The sequence below is a fragment of the Halyomorpha halys genome, unplaced genomic scaffold, assembly GCF_000696795.3.
Source record: "Halyomorpha halys isolate HHAL.00 unplaced genomic scaffold, Hhal_1.1 Scaffold410.1, whole genome shotgun sequence".
In the NCBI taxonomy this organism is placed as follows: Eukaryota; Metazoa; Arthropoda; class Insecta; order Hemiptera; family Pentatomidae; genus Halyomorpha; species Halyomorpha halys.
In genome coordinates, this window is record NW_027111460.1 from 186,781 (window position 1) to 205,047 (window position 18,267).

General features: G+C 27.5%; 1 protein-coding gene across 1 annotated transcript in view; it reads right to left on the minus strand.

Moving 5' to 3' along the window:
* Positions 1 to 17,210, minus strand: part of LOC106682384 (multidrug resistance-associated protein 1) — a gene marked incomplete in the record, with an annotated part of 41,173 nt that extends 23,963 nt beyond the window's left edge. Inside the window, 13 exon segments of the mRNA XM_067049500.1 lie at positions 691 to 837; positions 997 to 1,134; positions 1,284 to 1,435; positions 2,900 to 3,068; positions 4,975 to 5,149; positions 5,263 to 5,457; positions 6,175 to 6,362; positions 7,422 to 7,541; positions 7,632 to 7,769; positions 7,873 to 7,989; positions 9,649 to 9,825; positions 9,915 to 10,028; positions 17,118 to 17,210. Of these exon segments, the coding sequence (XP_066905601.1) occupies positions 691 to 837; positions 997 to 1,134; positions 1,284 to 1,435; positions 2,900 to 3,068; positions 4,975 to 5,149; positions 5,263 to 5,457; positions 6,175 to 6,362; positions 7,422 to 7,541; positions 7,632 to 7,769; positions 7,873 to 7,989; positions 9,649 to 9,825; positions 9,915 to 9,977 (1,779 nt within the window).
* Between the last annotated feature and the right edge of the window lie 1,057 nt (positions 17,211 to 18,267).

The window sequence follows — 18,267 nt, forward strand, 5'->3', positions numbered from 1 at the left end:
ATTTTAACAAATATTATTTATTTAATTTAGTGAGTTTATTTTGATTCAAACAAGTATTATTTATTTTATTTAGTGAGTTTATTATGATTCAAACAAGTATTATTTATTTTTTATTTAAAAAAGTAGTTTATTTTATGTATTGAGTTTATTTTATATTCAAAAAAGTATTGTTTATTTTATTTAGTGAGGTTATTTTGATTCGAATGAGTTTTATTTACTTAATTTTAAATCAAATGATTATTATTTATTTTGATTCAACAAAGTATTATTTATTTAATTTATTGAGTTTATTTTAATATGTTCAAGATAAGCTTTCTATTTAGATATTAATATTATAAATTACATAATAAAGTTAGTTTTCGGAGGATTTGGGTGTTTTATGTACAACTTTACACATTTTGGGTTTTTACTGTATGATTTTGCAGATTAAGGATTTTCTACTGTACAAAGATCTGGTCTCTAGTCATAAGAAAGGTATTACTAAATGAGGTTCTTATTTTAACTCATGCTCTTACATTATCATATAATATAATGGTCCGTTTAACTATACCATTAGATGCCCACATAATTGTATTAAAAAATTATCAGATTCACTATCATAACATTCCTAACCAATAATGATAATATGGAATTGATATCACTAGTAAATTGGTAAATGGTTAATTATAAAAAATAATAATCCAAACTTACCTGAACTATGTTCGAAATCATAATCGGTACCATTGAAAGAGGATTTTTTAATATATTAAAAAGAGATAGAGACACAAATACTTTAGCCGAATCTAAAACATTTTTCTCATCAATAAGGACATACGTCATGAATGTAAGAAGTGAGACCTGAAAGCATAAAAAAATATATATGAAACAAATAGCACAATAGTGAAATTTGAATTTAATGGCTAATTCATGATAACAGCAATTGTTTCTTTATTATATAAATGATTCAAAATTCTAATAAAACTTCTGTGATGTACAATACAAATACAACAAACTCACCAAAAACGGAGCACAGGTCCAAGTAAATGAAACGGCTGCCCTAAGATAAGCTGCTCTTTTCAAAACAATAGCTTCTTTTTCTCTTATTTTCTGTACCTTTTCTTCAAAACTAGGTTCCCAACCGTAAAGTTTCAGCACCTTTAAAGAGATTTTTTTTCACATTATAAGATTTCAGAGTAAAAGTTCGGGAATAAGTTATAAAGGTTATTTTACAGAAAAGAAATGGTCAGAAAAAATCAGCAACTCTGTGGATACGGTTATCAATTAATGAAAGAAAAAAATCAAACCTTCATTCCAGATAGAACTTCATTGACTGTTTTAACTCTCTCATCTTTATACTTCATCTGCTTGACTTGTAAATTCTTTGTTAAATTGGCAAAGAAAGCGTTGGCAGGAATCATAACTAACATAACACCTAAACCCATTAGCACACTAGGTCCTGAAATTAGTAGAAATATATCATTGTTGTATAAGGAATAATTTAAAATAATATAAAATGTTAAACAAAAACAAATAATATAAAACTTTTATTAAAAGTTTATATTAGTATCTATATTATATTAGTATCTTTTTTAGCCCTGACGAAGCCCTGCAACATGGGGCGAAACGTTGGCTCAATAAAATAGTATAATTATCTACTATTTGAGTTTTTTTTTACCGCACCCGGACCATATTCCATTCAAGTTTATATTATATTTGTATTTAAATTTAATTATATTTTCTTGTAGAAGACTGAAAAAAGTTACAATTTGCAATTAGTTCCGGTTTGCAATCAATTAATAGTTAATATCTCACTGATAAATTTTCAATTATTTACTACTTAGAATTTTTTGTGTTTGTATCATTAATATAAGAATAATTTTTTAGATTATTAATAAAATTTATTAATTTAAAAAATATTCTAAGAGGTGATAAATTAGTGAATTTATTAGGTTTTATATTAATTTAAAGGGAGATGGAGTGGTTTAGTTGTAAGGCACTGTGTGTGTTCTAACTCCATGACCCGGGTTTTGAATCCGGCTATGACATATAATTATTTATTCTGTTACTGTATCTATGAAGCAACCCTGTGGGTTCGGAAGCCCTCTGGGGTCCATCCAGCCTCATAAAGTGAATACCCTTAATTGGGGAAAAATCTGGCTGTTGGATTATGACATTATGACTTCCATGCACAACCGTTGGTCTAGAAAAAGTACTTCTTTACAAATTACTTTGCAATTCTTTACTTTTTAGAAGCTGATAAGTTAACTTTTTGATTGAATACTCCTCCATTATGAATTAAAAAATACTTAGATCTTAAATTGATGATCAGTTTCAGTTTAACCCAATATTAACTGATTTGTTTTACATATTTTTTTAAAAATAACTTTCTTTAAAGTGTCATATGATCTTTTAATGTTCAGTGCCTTCAGAAGTAATAATAAACATTAAAGATAAATTTTATTTTTCTTCAGCTTATTTTTTTCTCTTTCCTTTTCCTAAATTATTTTTTCATTATATATTACAGCTATTTATTTCATTAATTCTATGAATATTAGTTGTTATTTTTTTCTTTCATTCTTTCATTACAAAATTATTATTTTTTTTTTTAAATTTATTTTTATGCACGAGACTAAATCCTACATTATCAATTGTTAAAAGAAAATCAAATTTTATAGTAATCATATAAGACCAAACAGGTAACAAAGACAACCAATCTGGTAACAAAGAAAAAAAATGTAAAGTATGAAACCCTAATTTAAATCATAATTTTTTAATGATTATTATTTCTCTTAATTCTTTAGCTATTACCTGGGGCTTAATTAATAATAAGTTAATGTCTGTTATTTCTGAAAATATTAATAGTAAACTAAATGACGAAACCAATAAGTTAGTAAATTAAAATAACAAAAAAAAATCAAACCTAATTGCTGCCATAGAAAATATAATGATAGTCCAATCAGAAGTGGAGCAGACCAGAGTGTATTCAAGTTTGGTATCACGTTCATGAAGGTTTGAGAATCGACTGCCATTAAATTAACTATTTCACCTAAAGTTGAATCTTTTCTTGCTGAGCTTGATAATTTAAGAGCCTAGAAAAATAAAAAAAGCATTATTGCTAAATTAGAGACATTAATTTTTATAAAACTAGAAAGAGATGTTCCAGAATGCAGTAGAGCAAAACTATTAAAAAATTGTTTTAATTATTTATTAATAGTCAAAACTGCATACTGCAGATCTTCATCAGGGCTAAAATGAAAAGAAACAGAGTAAGTAAAGCCAATAAGAATACAAAAAGGACATAAATATGGTCTACGAACCACCAATTGGGAATCACAGGTATAAAAAACTAACATAAAACATAAATCAAAATAGTAAGGAAGTTAAAGATAAATGTTGAAAAAATATATTAATTAAAATATTAATGAGTCATGAACTTTTAAAAAATAATATATGTTATGTCCATTGGATCACACAATATATGAGGATTTAAGTAAGCCAAGAAGGCTGTGGAAGTGAGAATTGGGGGACCAAGGACCTGAAGGGCAGACAAAGGATTCTTAGTTTGGTGACCGAAGGAGAAGTTTCCTCAGATAAGATGGTGTAAGCGTATATATGGCATTGGATGTGAAGTTACAGCGTTGGACTAGAGACATACAGGGGAGACTATAAGTATTTTACATCTGTGAAAGGGGAAATAGTGTTGCCAGGGACAAGTGAAGTGTTAGTTTACATCCCTGATATAAAAGACAGTGCTGAAGGGAATTATTTAAAGGTTGCGAAAGCAGGGTTTATTTAATTAATTAATTAATAATTATCTATTATATTATATCATATAAAAATATTTAATTTATATATGTCCGATCACGGATTGATCAGTATGCTGTGTAATGTGGCAACCCGATGTATTTGGGCAGAATGAATAGATAAATAAATTTATTTCTCTTCCTCTTCTAGTTTGTAACTACACATAAACCAGGGATTGTTCCCAATAATAACTTGCAATATCATCCTATATAAAATTAAAAACCATAGTACACCCGAAATAGTGTAAAAAAAAAATTAATTTTTTTGAGAAAACTCAGCAGGCAATAAATTTTTTGTTTTCAAATGAAAGTCACATGTGTAAAGGATATTTCTAACTTCCCAATCTATAGGCAAGTTATTGTCATCACCATGAAAATTGAAAGTGGAAATTTATACAGTTTCTATATCAGGTAATCTAATTCCTATGGAACTGTTCATAATGTAATTTATTAGAAATAGAAATATTTAATACCTATTGTATAAATCATTTGAACCTGTAAAACTAATTTAATTACTATTAGAAATATGTATATAATAAATTTTGTTGGTGAACTATTTTTTTTAACACATTTTAAATAAATCCATACAAAGAGTATTTTTTTTTTATTTATACTTTTTTCATTTATAAATGAACAATTTTATAGTTTTAACATATTAAATCATCGCTTAGCTTTACTGGGGATGTAAAAGAAAAAAAATTTTAATTTTTAATTTTTTAAAACTTCAAACTGTCAAATTTTCAATTAAATAAATAAAAATAGTTATGTACATTCATATTGTTGAATTTTTTAAACCATTTTTCCTAATACTTTCTGTGATCCGAATACCCCCCTGCAGCAATTAGTTTGGATTACTGAGATTAAACTGTATTTTTATCTTGTATTTATCTTTAATATCTGATTTTATTTTTATGTAAATAAATGTTTGTTTAAGAGTTCCAACTTGTACATTTATTAAATTACCAGACAGAACTATTAATTAATCAAGAAGATAGATTAAGGGACGTAGTAATTAGTAAGCTACTAGCATTTTTATTTTAGCCCTAATGCATAAACTGTAGTGAAGATTAACTATTAATAAATAGTTATAACTATTTCTCAATTGTTTTTCTGGACTTCAACTCAGACCATCTCCTTCTAATACACACTCCACCTCTGTATATAATGTGCTATAAAACATTTCTTTAAATACCTTTCTGTAAACTGCAGTTGTAAGAGAAGTTCGCATGCGAAGACCAACTAACGAAATCCTCTGATTGTATTGAGACTGAATTAAAGTTTGTAGAGTAGTGACTATAAAAAGAGCAACTGCATAAAAATACCCATGCCACAACGGCTCATCAGATGACACAAAGTTTATAACTTTCCTAATGAAAAAAATAAAAAAATAAAGTAGTACCCACTAATAATTATTATTTATAATAAATCAATAATAACGGATGCAAATAAGAAATAAAGTTAAAAACAATTTTATAATTACTTTAAAAGATCTGGGCTTGCGAAAGTCAAAAAAACATCAAAAAGTTGCAAAAATGAAGCAAATAAAAACACTCCACCAAAGGATTTACTGAGAGTAGGTATAATTGAGACTGGTTTAGGTTTTTCTGGCCTGGGTCCATTGAAGTCCACAGAGTTTCCATTCACCTTAAATTCTGCCGGTTCTTCTTTATAAGTCCTGAAAGCGTTAAAAGTAATTTTAAATTTCAATGATTGTTATTGAAATGAAAAAAAAAAAAAAATCAATAACATAGTAGTTGGAAGAATTAATAATAATTTTTTACTATGAATGTAGTGCTTCATATTTTTATGAAATGGGTGCTTCAGATTCTAAATAGCAGGATCATCATGGTATAATTCAATGAACTCAAAAAACTAGAAATCTATTTTTACAAATCCACTTCCGAAAAAAAAAAAATTATAGAGTACTTGATGTGAATTCAACAACGGTTGTGAAAAAAGTTTTACAATAACAGTTATGTTAATATTTTCTATGAGATGTATTTAATATCCATCTTTAGAGACAAGGCAGTAGGTTCCCTTTGACCCTACTAGGATGTCTCTTATTAGTCAACAAGTATTTTAGGAGTTGTTATTTCAACATCCTTTCCCCTTTAGTTTTGAGGAATGTTTTCACTTCACTTGTATTCCAGTTGCCTTCCGCTAGGGAAACCTTATCCTTAACTATTTCTGGATACTAGTTACCCCTCCAGGAGTGGAAAGGTTGGTGCCCTTTGGATTTTGAACTGCCTAACTTAGCCTATATTTCATTCTTACACACCTCTTAACTCTAATAACACTGAGAACATGAATATGAATTGTGCAGATATTTAAGAAAAGATGAATTAAAAAATAAAATAAATGTGTTTTATTCACACAACTATAAAATACTCACTTCTTTCTATTAACTTTATTCCAATATTTACTGAAGACTTGATATAGTTGTGCAGCGCTATCTTCATGATTCATTGACCACAGGTCTTTGTTACTAAGTGGTCGTTTGAATCCTTTGTATATAAGACTGTCAAACCAAGTGTATGTCAATCTCGAAGGAAAAGATGCCGTTTCTTCAGGATTCGGACTCTGATGAAAGCAACAAGAGTTAGATTGTTTTAAGAAAACAATGTGAAAAATCATGGAAATATTTCTATTTATTTAATTTATAATCTTAAACACTTTCTTGAGACTGGTTAATTTTGTTAAATAAATAATTTAATTGATATCCATTTTAGTCTCAACACATTTTATTTTTCTTGAAAGTCTGACGTTTCGGCCAATCCAGCCATCCTCAGGGACAATCTTAATACAATTTTAGAACTAAATGATTTAGTTCTAAAATTGTATTGAGATTGTCCCTGAGTTTGGGCGGATTGGCCGAAACTTCGGACTTTTACGGAAAATAAAATGTGTTGAGACTAAAATGGATATCAATTAAATTATTTATTTAACATTTATATTTATATTTTTAACATGTTTAACATAGATGTTGAAAGCGTATGTAAAATATTCGAGTGTAGACAAAAAATCATTCTCTAAAGTTATACTTACAAATTTTTATATTAAAACAACTTTAAGAAAATACTACACTCTTTATTAGTAACGTCAGTTCAAAAATAAAAATTAACAAAAAAAAATCTTACATAAGCAAATTTTTTCTTTGAAATAGTTAAGCATGAAAGAGCTTAGAATTTATGTTGCACATAGAAATTAAAGAAAACTTAACATACTTAGCAATAACTTACTAGATAAAACAATTAAAAACAAGATCTTCTAAACATGTTTAGATGATAAAATATTATTGAAGGTAAATAATATTAAACTTATTTAAAGTAAATTTTATAAAAATACTAATTTTCACTATATAACTTTAATGAATGCAAGGGATGATTTTTTTGTGATTTTATGTGATGCTTTGTGTTATTAGCCTCACAAATATTAATTTTAGTTTTCAATAATAATAAACATCTTCTTTGGTTAAGAAGCTTCATCAATGATAGCTCACTTTAAAATATCTTACCCCTCCAGAAATAATTCAGGAGCTAGTAGGAAAATTGTTGCAACTCAGGCACTAACCACAACAACTAATTATACTTTAAAGAAGATATTTCATAATACTTAGTTATCAAAAAAATTAAACCTTACCTTAAGTTTAGGGTGTTCGGATTGTTTTGGTGGAGGATCAACGAACCAATATAGCAAGAATATCACAAAGCACAGGGAATAATACCCTATATAATAAATTCTTCGAATCTCTGTTACATCCTACATAAATAAAATTGATATTTAGTTATACTTTTATATATAAAAGGTAATTACATTAAAGGAAAGAATAAAAAAAAAAATCTATCTTACACTTGACATGTATTCAGTGATTTCAGTATAAAACTGCGGAAACCCCAGCAATGCAACAGAAAACCAATATAAAAACATAAGACCTGAAACCCGCTGACCATATTTTCTGTGATAAGTTACTAAGATGATACATAAAATCTGAAAAAAAAAATGTTTTTATGTTCACACATTTAATGGATTATAATTTATTTAACGTTCTTGCACATGAATGATAGTAATCTATTTCAACTAGGATACTTACCAAAGAAGCTAATTTGATCAAAGGAGTATAGAAATCAACAGGAAAATATTCTTCAGCTGTATTCATGTAGTAAATGAATTCTGCTATACATAATACTATGAGGAGTCCAAGAACAATCTGAAAATTTTAAGAAATTCAACAATAAATTTCTTCTCAAACTTCTTTAAATATTAGCAATTTAAATTAACTAATCCTTAAATTTAAATTAAATAGTGATACTACTTCTTATATTTATAAAAAAAGGAAACATTAGAGCTCTTAAGGACAGAGAAATAAGTTTTACCAGATACATAGGTACTAGATCTGTAGCAAAAAGCACTATTGACTGTCTAATACTGTTAGGAGTAAGTACAGTACAGGTTTTTGAAAACTGTACTGTATATGCCACTTAAATTTTTTTATATTCAAAAATATTCATTAAAACAGATCTATTCTTGGTTAAATATTTTTCAAAAATATCCATGAATAGTTTTTACATGGGTACCAAATTGTTTTAATAAAAATATGGGAAAAAAAGTATGACGCTTGGGAAAGGGAAGATAAATTTAATATATTGCAAATAGATATATAAGATATTATAAATAAGAAAATATAAAATGTATATAAGTTCAAAACACTATTGTATTTTAGGAAAGGCACTAGTTAACAGAATAAGAACAAACAGTGGTAGTTCATTCAAATTCAAAACACACTTTTAAAAGACCTCTAGACAGTCAATTGGAATGATAATAATACCAAATATTGACCTTTAGATAGATCATGTACCTGGAATGTTTGATTGCTGAGAGAATTTTGAAATCCGATCATTCAAAATTTGAAAAGGTGGAAGCATTTAGAAATTGGAGAGGAGGCTGCTTAACTTTATTCTAGGAAGCGATTGCCAAAATAATGAACAAAAAGCTTCATGTTCGTGTGACTTAGACTGGAATGACACTATCAGGGGCTAACTGACATGAAACAAGAAGATCCCTTATCAATCCGACTGACTACCTACTTTTAAATGAGATACTGAACAGTAAGAATGTTGTGCAGTGTCTCTTTTGATTCACATAAGCAAAAATAATGTTTGTCCATGATTTTGGTATTTATCCGCAAGAATAAAGTGAAACATAGGTATGAATGAACCTTTTTCTTTTTTTATTTACCCCTTCCTGGTCATTTCTAACATATGGAGGGGGGAGGGGTGGTTTATCTACAGGTATTCAACCTATTCTAACCATGGTGAGGGGTGAAGCTTTTCATTTTGTGGGACCGCCACTCAATGAAAAAAGTCAAACCTCAGGCTGGATTCGGTCGGTAAAGTTCCTAGGTAGCAAAGACCTGTGTCTCAACCACTTGAGCTATAGACGGTCCAATTTGAATAAACCACTATACAATTTAACGATCCCAAAAACTAGAGAGTTATTTATATTAACTCTCTAATTTAATAAATTATATATATATAGAGAGTTATACCGAATAAAACACGTTATGCTTGATGCCATTCAATTTGATCAGGTTTTGACTTGTGCCAAAAAAAAAAAAAACCTTCTAGGCCTTACGCTGCTAGTGACACGAAAAAAAATGTAGAACTGTTGAACCATTACAATGAAATCCTTAAGTTTAAATAATTTGAATAACTTAATAATTATAATAGCCTTGAAGATGAAAACCTTCAATGTAAATATTGTATCTTCAAAGAGACATCTTTTTCGAAACAGAAGAATTAAAATAGTTATTAAGAAAGAATATCTAGAATTATTACGTTAATAATTAAAAATGAACAATCACACTCACCAGTCTTCCTAAGCATTTCCAATTCCAAGGAATGTTTCTTGTTTTGCTATTAAACGTAAAGAATATATCGATGCAAGAAAAAAGCCAGAGAAATAAACCTGGCGCCCAAACCATTGCAGTCTTTTCGAAACATGGCGTCAGTTGTGGATGTTCTGAGTTCCATGTTAAGTTTGTATCCTTAAAGAAACCATAAAGCAGTTTAGTCGTACAATGGAGATCGCATAAAACAAATATAATTGAAAATAAAAATGGTCAAAATTTCTTACCCAAAACGGAGAACCACAGAAATCACTTATTAATGTCCAATTATAATCATCGATGAAGCTCATTTTGGATTCGATGACGCAGCTATTTTGATTTCAGCATGAATATTGTGGTTTCTGAAAGTAAACAAAAAAATATAATAGTACAAGAGCCGAGAAGAAAAAAAAGGAAGTTTTGTCACCCCAATTTTTTATTACTTTAATGAAAACTATGTATAATTACTGGTCAAAACAGATTTCATAAAAATGTAAATATCAGTAGTTAGTTAATTTATTTTGAGAAATCTATATCTCAGGTACTATGTGACGTACAAATATCTATAAGCACTCAAATTAAAGCTAGTTTAATGCACTATAAAGTAGTTTATGACCTTTACCTTCGTAGCAATAGTAGTTTTTATGATAGTTCCTAAAATAAATTAATTTAAAGTTGTTCGGACAATAAGTTTGATTTATGAAAAACATTTCAGAAACCATTGGACGTACAGATGTCTGCCAGCGCTCAAATTATATATAGTCCAATTTACTATAAAATCGTTAATAATGTTTATCTTTTTGGAGTAGTAGTTTTTATGATATTTGACAAAATAAACTCACAAAATGTTAATTTCTAGTTGTTCGTATAAAATGTTGGATTTTTGAAAAAATATATTTCTAGACCATAAGACGCACATATGTCTGCCAACACTTAAAATAAAGGAAATTTAACTTACTATAAAGTGTTTTATGACACTTATCTTCGTAGGGGCAGTAGTTTTTATAATATTCACATATGAATATAAATTTGGCAAATGAAAATTTGTCCGAACAACTATAAATCAACTTATTTTAGCAAATTTCATGAAAACTACTACGCCTACGAAGATAAATATCATAAAATACTTTATAGCTCATTAAACTAGCTTTAATTTGAGTGCTAATAGACTTCTGTACGTAACATAGTTCCTGAGATATAGATTTCTCTAAATAAATTAAATAACTACTGAGATTTCAGTACGTTCCATACAACATTTTTATGAAATGTTGCTTTTTAAAAAACTATGTCTCGAGAACTATTGAACGTAAATAGCTCTATTAGAGCTTACATTTTAGAAAATTTACTCTACATTAAATTATGCTTTTTCTATTGTAAAGAAACAGGAGCTTCGAATAAAAAAAAAATTTTGTTTAACGTTTTGAAACAGCCGCCATTTTTTATTCCCCATACCTATACTTGGCAGACCCATCAACTTCGACTAGTAATTATACATAGTTTTCAATTAATTAATCAAAAATTGGAGTTAAATAACTGCCTTTTTTTCTCCTCTTGGGCTCAGGGTTGCGGTCAAAAAGGAACAAATAGTTTTTAACTGTTTAATGTCCGAAGTTTCGCCCCACTTTACAGGGCTAAAAAGATACAAAAAACAACTAAGAACATTACAACAATAAGGTGAATTAAGGTAGGATAAATAATATGTAAAAATAAAGTGAAAATAAAATTATGTATAAATAAAAGGAAGGAAGACATAAATTAGTATCAATATAAAATAAACTTGAATAAACAATGATAAGAATAAAAATTTACGTAACAATGGTAAGAATAAAAATTTAAAAAGTACGTAAAATATACAGTTAAAAAAGTATAGGCGACGTATAAAAAACAAAAATAAAACAGAAAAGTTGATGAATCTTTTCTGTCTGTTAATGTGTTTAAATTTTGTGTTGCTACATATACTTTTTTTTTTTTTTTTTTTTTATATACGTCTCCTATACTTTTTTAACTGTATATTTTACATAATTTTTTAATTTTTATTCTTACCATTGTTAAGTAATTTTTTTATTCTTATCATTGTTTATTCAAGTTTATTTTATATTAATACTATTTTATCTCTTTGTTCCTTTTATTTATATATAATTGTCTCATCACTTTATTTTTACATAATATTTATCCTACCTTAAAAAAAGAATAGATGAATATATTTTTTGAATAGAGACGTTTCTTTTACTAACTACTGTAAAGTGGGCTGTCTATGGTACAGTTGGGGTGACTATGGTACAACGTAGGTTTTAAGTTCGAAACGTGGGCTTGAAAATGGGGCTACAAAAGTTCTGGACGTTTCATTAATTCTCTTAAAGGCTGCCTAGCTTAAAAAAATATAAGTCACACAAAACTGAAATTATAAATTTAAGACAGGTGTTTGCCTGGGACGTGACAACAGTTAAAGGAGCAGTGACCTTCAACTTGGAAACCCAACCTCAACCCGAAGACTGAAGCTCAGGTTGCTGTCTGGAAATCCTGTTATAAGTTCTATAGTTATCAGTTCTAACTTCTATTTTATTTATTTTCTATTCGTCCTTTTTTTTAAATTAACTTGTTTTTTTCTCATTAGAGGGCAATTGTTTGTTTTGTTAAGTCTACGAATGTTGTTGTTTTTGTTATTAACTTTAATTTTCTCTCTTATCAAGAATTATTTTTATCTATTTATTTTATTGTAGTTTTTTTTTTAATTATAGCGTTGTATCTAGTTAGGGGTGTCTTTTGTACGAGACTATACCCCCCCCCCCCAAAAAAAAAGTACCTCTTATATTAATCATGTAAGGCCAACCAGACCGATCTGGTATTAAATAAAACAAAAAAAGGTTTTAAAATCGGCCTACCAGAAGTACCACTTCATATAATCGATTTTTCATATTTTATCGATTTTCTCCAAAATGGCTCAAACAATTTTAATTAAACTGAATCAATGAGAAATTAATTTATCTTTGACATCAGATAGGTTTTATTCTCATTGAAATAGTCTAACAGTACTTAAATGCCGAATTAAACAAAAAAAAATATATCACTTGCTCAAGTGATAGATTTTCTTTAATTTTGTTAATTTGAAAAACAAAAAAATAGTTACAGATCTACTGAATTACAAATCCCTGTCTCAAAGAATTAAGATAATGGTGTATGAAAAAGTTGTAAGACCTGTTGTCACTTATGGTTCTGAGGCTTGAGTAAGATCTAAGGTCTCAAGAAATTAATTTTTAAATCAATTTTACATTATTATTTTTTCAATAACATGGTATGAGATGCTTTGATTTATCAGCCTTACAAATATAAATTTCACTTTTTCAATTACAAAAAAGTGTTTATTTTTCAAGATTAAATGTTTAAAAAAATAAATTTTAGTAAGATTAAAATTTTTAAATAATAAAAACATGATCTTGTAAATACATTTAATAGATTAAAGTAATAAAATATTATTAAAGCTCAATAATATTAAACTTATTTAAAGTAAATTTTATAAAAATTCTAATTTTTTTTTTCTTTTCACAATATAACTTTATCGAATGCAAGTGATGGATTTTTTCTTTTATTAATTTTGCATTATTATTATTATTAATGGGAGCGCGGTGGCTCTGTGGTAAGGCGCAATGTTACTAACTCCAAGTACCCTTCAAGTAAACTCCTTGCACAACCGTTGATCTAGTAACAGTACTTATAGTAGTTATAGGGGTACAGATTTTAATTTTTTATTAATAATTTTTACACTGGAAACTGAATAAGCGTTAATTTACGATGCAGTTAAACAAATACATTGAGCAAACACGCTATCTTAGGAAAACAGTTGCCATGGTTGGCTACAAAGACAGGTACACTTTAGATAAAAAATAAAAATACTATTGATTTTGATAAATATTATTAACCTTATTTCAAATTAAATTAAGATATAATTTAATTCTAAATTAATTCAGTCGTAATATGATATACTTATTAATGTCAAATAACTGTTGTATCATAGAATTATTATTAGTTAAGGATTGCTAGTATATTTAAATGAAAATAAAACCTATCTCAAATTAAATAATACTTAATTACTCATTGATTTGTTTTGGAGAAAATCGAAAAATGTGAAAAATCGATTATATATATAATGGCTAGTCTTGGATTATATATATTGATTGGTCGATTTTAGCGAAAATGTTGCTGTCACATACTAGACAATATGGAGATACCTTGATATGGAATTTCGGTTTCGTAAAACTTTTCATTTTTAGCTAGGTTGTTCACACATAGCCCATTTTGCAAGACGAGGTTTTTTGGACTCAGGGGATCGCAAAATATTTATTTCTGTTGAAAACTCGAATTCGAAATTTTTCACAACATAAATGCTTTCCCTTACTGTATATTCCATATATAGGAGGTGAAAGTAAAAATACGTGTAATTTTAAACCAATGTGTAGATTCTCCACTCGTCCGTATCACATTTTATTCTAAATTACTCAGTTGATTAAAGTGCTCAAATTGGATAGCTTTTAGCAACTTTGTACGAGGACTAAACTGGAAACAGCTCAATTGCTTAACATATGAGGAATAAATGCCATACTACAGTTTGATGTTTGATATTATTGTTTTGTTTCTTTAAAAATAATACCGTATTGTTTTAAATTCGACCACCTTCTGTCCGCCCAGTTCCGGATGAATAACAATTGAAAGTTACAAACAAGGTTTATATATTTTCTGTATTTAATATTTCATATTTTCGTTTATACTTGTAAATATGTATATTAGCAGAAATTATGCCTTTTCATTTATTATCTCTACTTTAATTGCATTTGATTTTTTATCGTTTTATTTAATATCAGATATTTGTTCTAATCTTATTTTATATATTGATGTTCATTTTTATCTTTTCAAATTATTTATTTTATTATATTTTATAACGTTTTATAATTTCATTTTTATTTTGTACATGACTCTAAGACTCTAAAACTTAATTTTTACGCCTATATATTATTCTAAAGAGATAAATCCTAGAATAAATAAAGAATATTATTTTTATTATTATTATTAAATCATCGACTTGTTAAAAGTATTGTTTTTAGAGCGTATAACTTTTTTTTTAAGTTTGTTATTTATCTGTTTTAGTAAAAATCACATAAAAGCATTGACAGACGGATACTTTCTCATTATCTATATGTTTTTAATTATTTAAATAGATCCATTTATTGTATTTGTTTGAGAATAAACACATTAAAAAAAAATTGCATCACATTTACCAGTGGTATTTCTTTGTTTATACAATTTCAAAATCCAATTAATAAACAAATTTAAGTATTTAATACTACAACTATATTCATTACTGGTTAGACTATGCTAAATCGATAGACATTATTTTAAATAATTTCTTTTGTAATTAAAAAAAAAATTGAATCTGTACCACTTCACCCACGAAGGGTCAGAGAGTGCAGTTCTTTGTAAAGAAGTACTGTTACTAGTGTAACGGCTGTACAAGGAGGTAATTTGGTCCAAATTACGATCGCCAGATTTTTACCCAATTAAAGGCACTTTATGAGGCTGGGTGGACCCAGGAGGCTCCTAAACCACAGGGCTAACTCAACAGTAATAGATAATAATTATCTGTCACAGCCGGATTCGAACCCGGGTTACTTGGAATCACTAGTCCATTGCCTTACCAATGAGCTACCTACTTCCACGTTTTATCATAAGGTGTTAAAAGAGTTCCCTTTTAGTGTTAACCTGAAGCGCATAACTTCCTGGCCAAGAAGGAGGTTGCTTTGAATTAATTCGAATTATAATTAAGTTTTGGAAAAATTAACTAAGTATTTATTTATTTAATTAACTAACTGAAAATAAAAATGATAATTCTTCAAATAAAAAAAATCTTTTCATTGAAAGTTCTAGATTTAAGAGCGCCTAGATGAAGTAACGTATTCGAAATTACTATCCAAAGTAATTTCATTCATCAGAAACCTACCCAATTTCATTAAATTTTCTTTCAAAAATCAGTGTTCTTGGACATGCTGTATAGATGTAGTTAAAGATTTTTTTTTTAGCTTATAGTTTCCAATAAATAAAGCGGTAATAATCGGATTTATCTATTATTCATTTTTTATCCATTAGTTATTCATAAAATTATTTAATACTTTGTATTTTTTTCATTTTATATTATTGTTAAAAATGTGAACTGTTTATTTTTTTTCAAATAAATCAAATCAAAGATACTTTACAAGTTTTTTTGAAAATTTTTGATTCGAACCTGTCTAATTTTTTTTTATTTGTCTCCTTTAATTATTCATATTTTTTTGTATTTATACATTGTATATTATTGCTAAAAATGAGAAATGTTTATTTCTTCAAATAAACAATTTTTTTTTTTTAAAAGCTCCCTTTCGGAATATAGTTTTGTATTTAAAAGAACCTGTACAGTGGGGTTTTGTTTTTCTTTGAAACTTGATTTCATTTTAAAACAATAACGTAGTGGTTGAGAGTTTGAGTTTTAAACTTGAGTTAAAGTATGTGATATTAGATGGTATTGGTAAATCAAAATTACTTTACAGAACGATTATTTTAAGCAGAGTTTATCTATTTCGTATTAATCTTATTATATTAAAGGCACCTTAATTACTCATTGATTCATCGAGTTTAATCGAAATCGTTTTGGAGATAATCGAAAATAATTAAAAAAACGATTTTATAAAGTGGCGGGTGTATCCATACGCGCCTTAAATATGTTATTTAAGTTTCTTACTAGTTTTTGAGCTGGGTTGTTCACACACAGAACCAAGAAACCTCAAAAAATATATCTTCGTCGAAAACTCGAGTTCGAATTTTTCATGGTCGGATAACTTACGATATATTCCATATATAGGTAAGTGAAAGTGAAAATAATTATTCTTCATTGAAACAATCACCTTTCATTGAAAATTCAAGAGTCAAGAAAGAGCGTAGTCGAAATAAATATCCTACCTAATTTCATTTAACAAATTATAAAAACTACCGGGAAAATTTTAATAATCACGGGGTGCAAATGTTAATTTCACTTTAATATATAGGTAAGTGAAAATTAAGATGATGATTCTTCAAAAAAAATTTTTTTTTCATTGAAAGTTTTAGATTTAAGAGCGCCTTAAGAGAACTGGTAATTTCATTCATCAGAAACCTTCCCATTTTCATTTTTAAAAAATTCAAAAATTGGGGTTCTTGTGTATATTGCATGGATGGAGTTAACGATTGTTTTATCTCGGATAGTTTCCAATAAATAAAGCCATAAGGATTATTTTCAAAAATGTTGTACTTACTTTACTGACCTTTTGAAACAGCTAACTTAAAACAGTACCTAAGTCGATGTAGGTTTTATAAATGCACTTCTTCAACTTAAATATTCTTTATGTTTCGGACAAAAAAAACGTCCTAGAAAGACACTGCAATGTACTTACTGTAATATTATAAATCAGGAGATATAAGAATGTTATATACAGCCAGAGATGAGAGACACTACAGAAAGGGGAGCGATAGGAAGAGCAACTGAGCGCACTACGGCTACAATATTCTTATATCTAAGTTCTTATCGCTGCATGAAGTGACATTGCATAAGACAATAAAATCTCTTTTACTGTGAATTTTTAATTCTGCGAGGCTCGTCTTACACCAAGTTAGGTTTGGGAGCAACCTATAAATTACTTTAACCTATTTTTTTTTAAAATAAAAAAACAATAAAAAACATAATTTTTTAAGTATAATCTTTTCAATTTCTTGACACTCGTCTTTATTGTTTAAATAAATCATTTGGTATCCATGCTAAGTATCAACACTCTGAATTATGATGTAATGGGGTATTCATGATCTTAAGTTTAACATGTTAAAGCGTATTAAATGGAGAAATATTTCCTTCTTATACTATGTTAAAACGATATAACGTATAACATGAGGTGTATTCAGTTTAATATGATATTTAGTTTAACATGTTAAAGCGTGTTAAATGAAAAAAAAAATGTTAAATGGAGAAATATTTCCTTCTTATACCATATTAAAACGATATAACATATAACATGAGGTGTATTCATGAACTTTAGTTTAACATGTTAAATAGAAAAACTCATTTAATTTGTAATCTTAACACTTTCTTGAGACTGGTAAATTTTTTAAAAATAAATAATTTAATTTTTATCCAGTTTAGTCTCAAAACCTTTTATTTTCCTTATAAGTCCAGTTATAAATATAAAAGGTTTTGAGACTAAAATGGATAGAAATTAAATTTTTTATTTTAAAAAACTCATGTTTAATGGAGTAGTACTTTTCTCACCATGTTAAAACTATATAACATATAACATGAGGGGTATCATGATCATTAGTTTAACATTTTAAATAGAAAAACTCATATTAAATGGAGTAATATCCTTTTTTTGCCATGTTAAAACTATATAACATATAACAAGAGGGGTATTCATGAACTTTATTTTAATATTTTAAATAAAAAACTCATGTGATATTCGCGTATTTTACCATGTTAAAACGATGTAACATGAGGGACTATTCATGGTGTTTAGTTTAACATGTTAAAGTGTGTTAAATGGAAAAACGCATGTT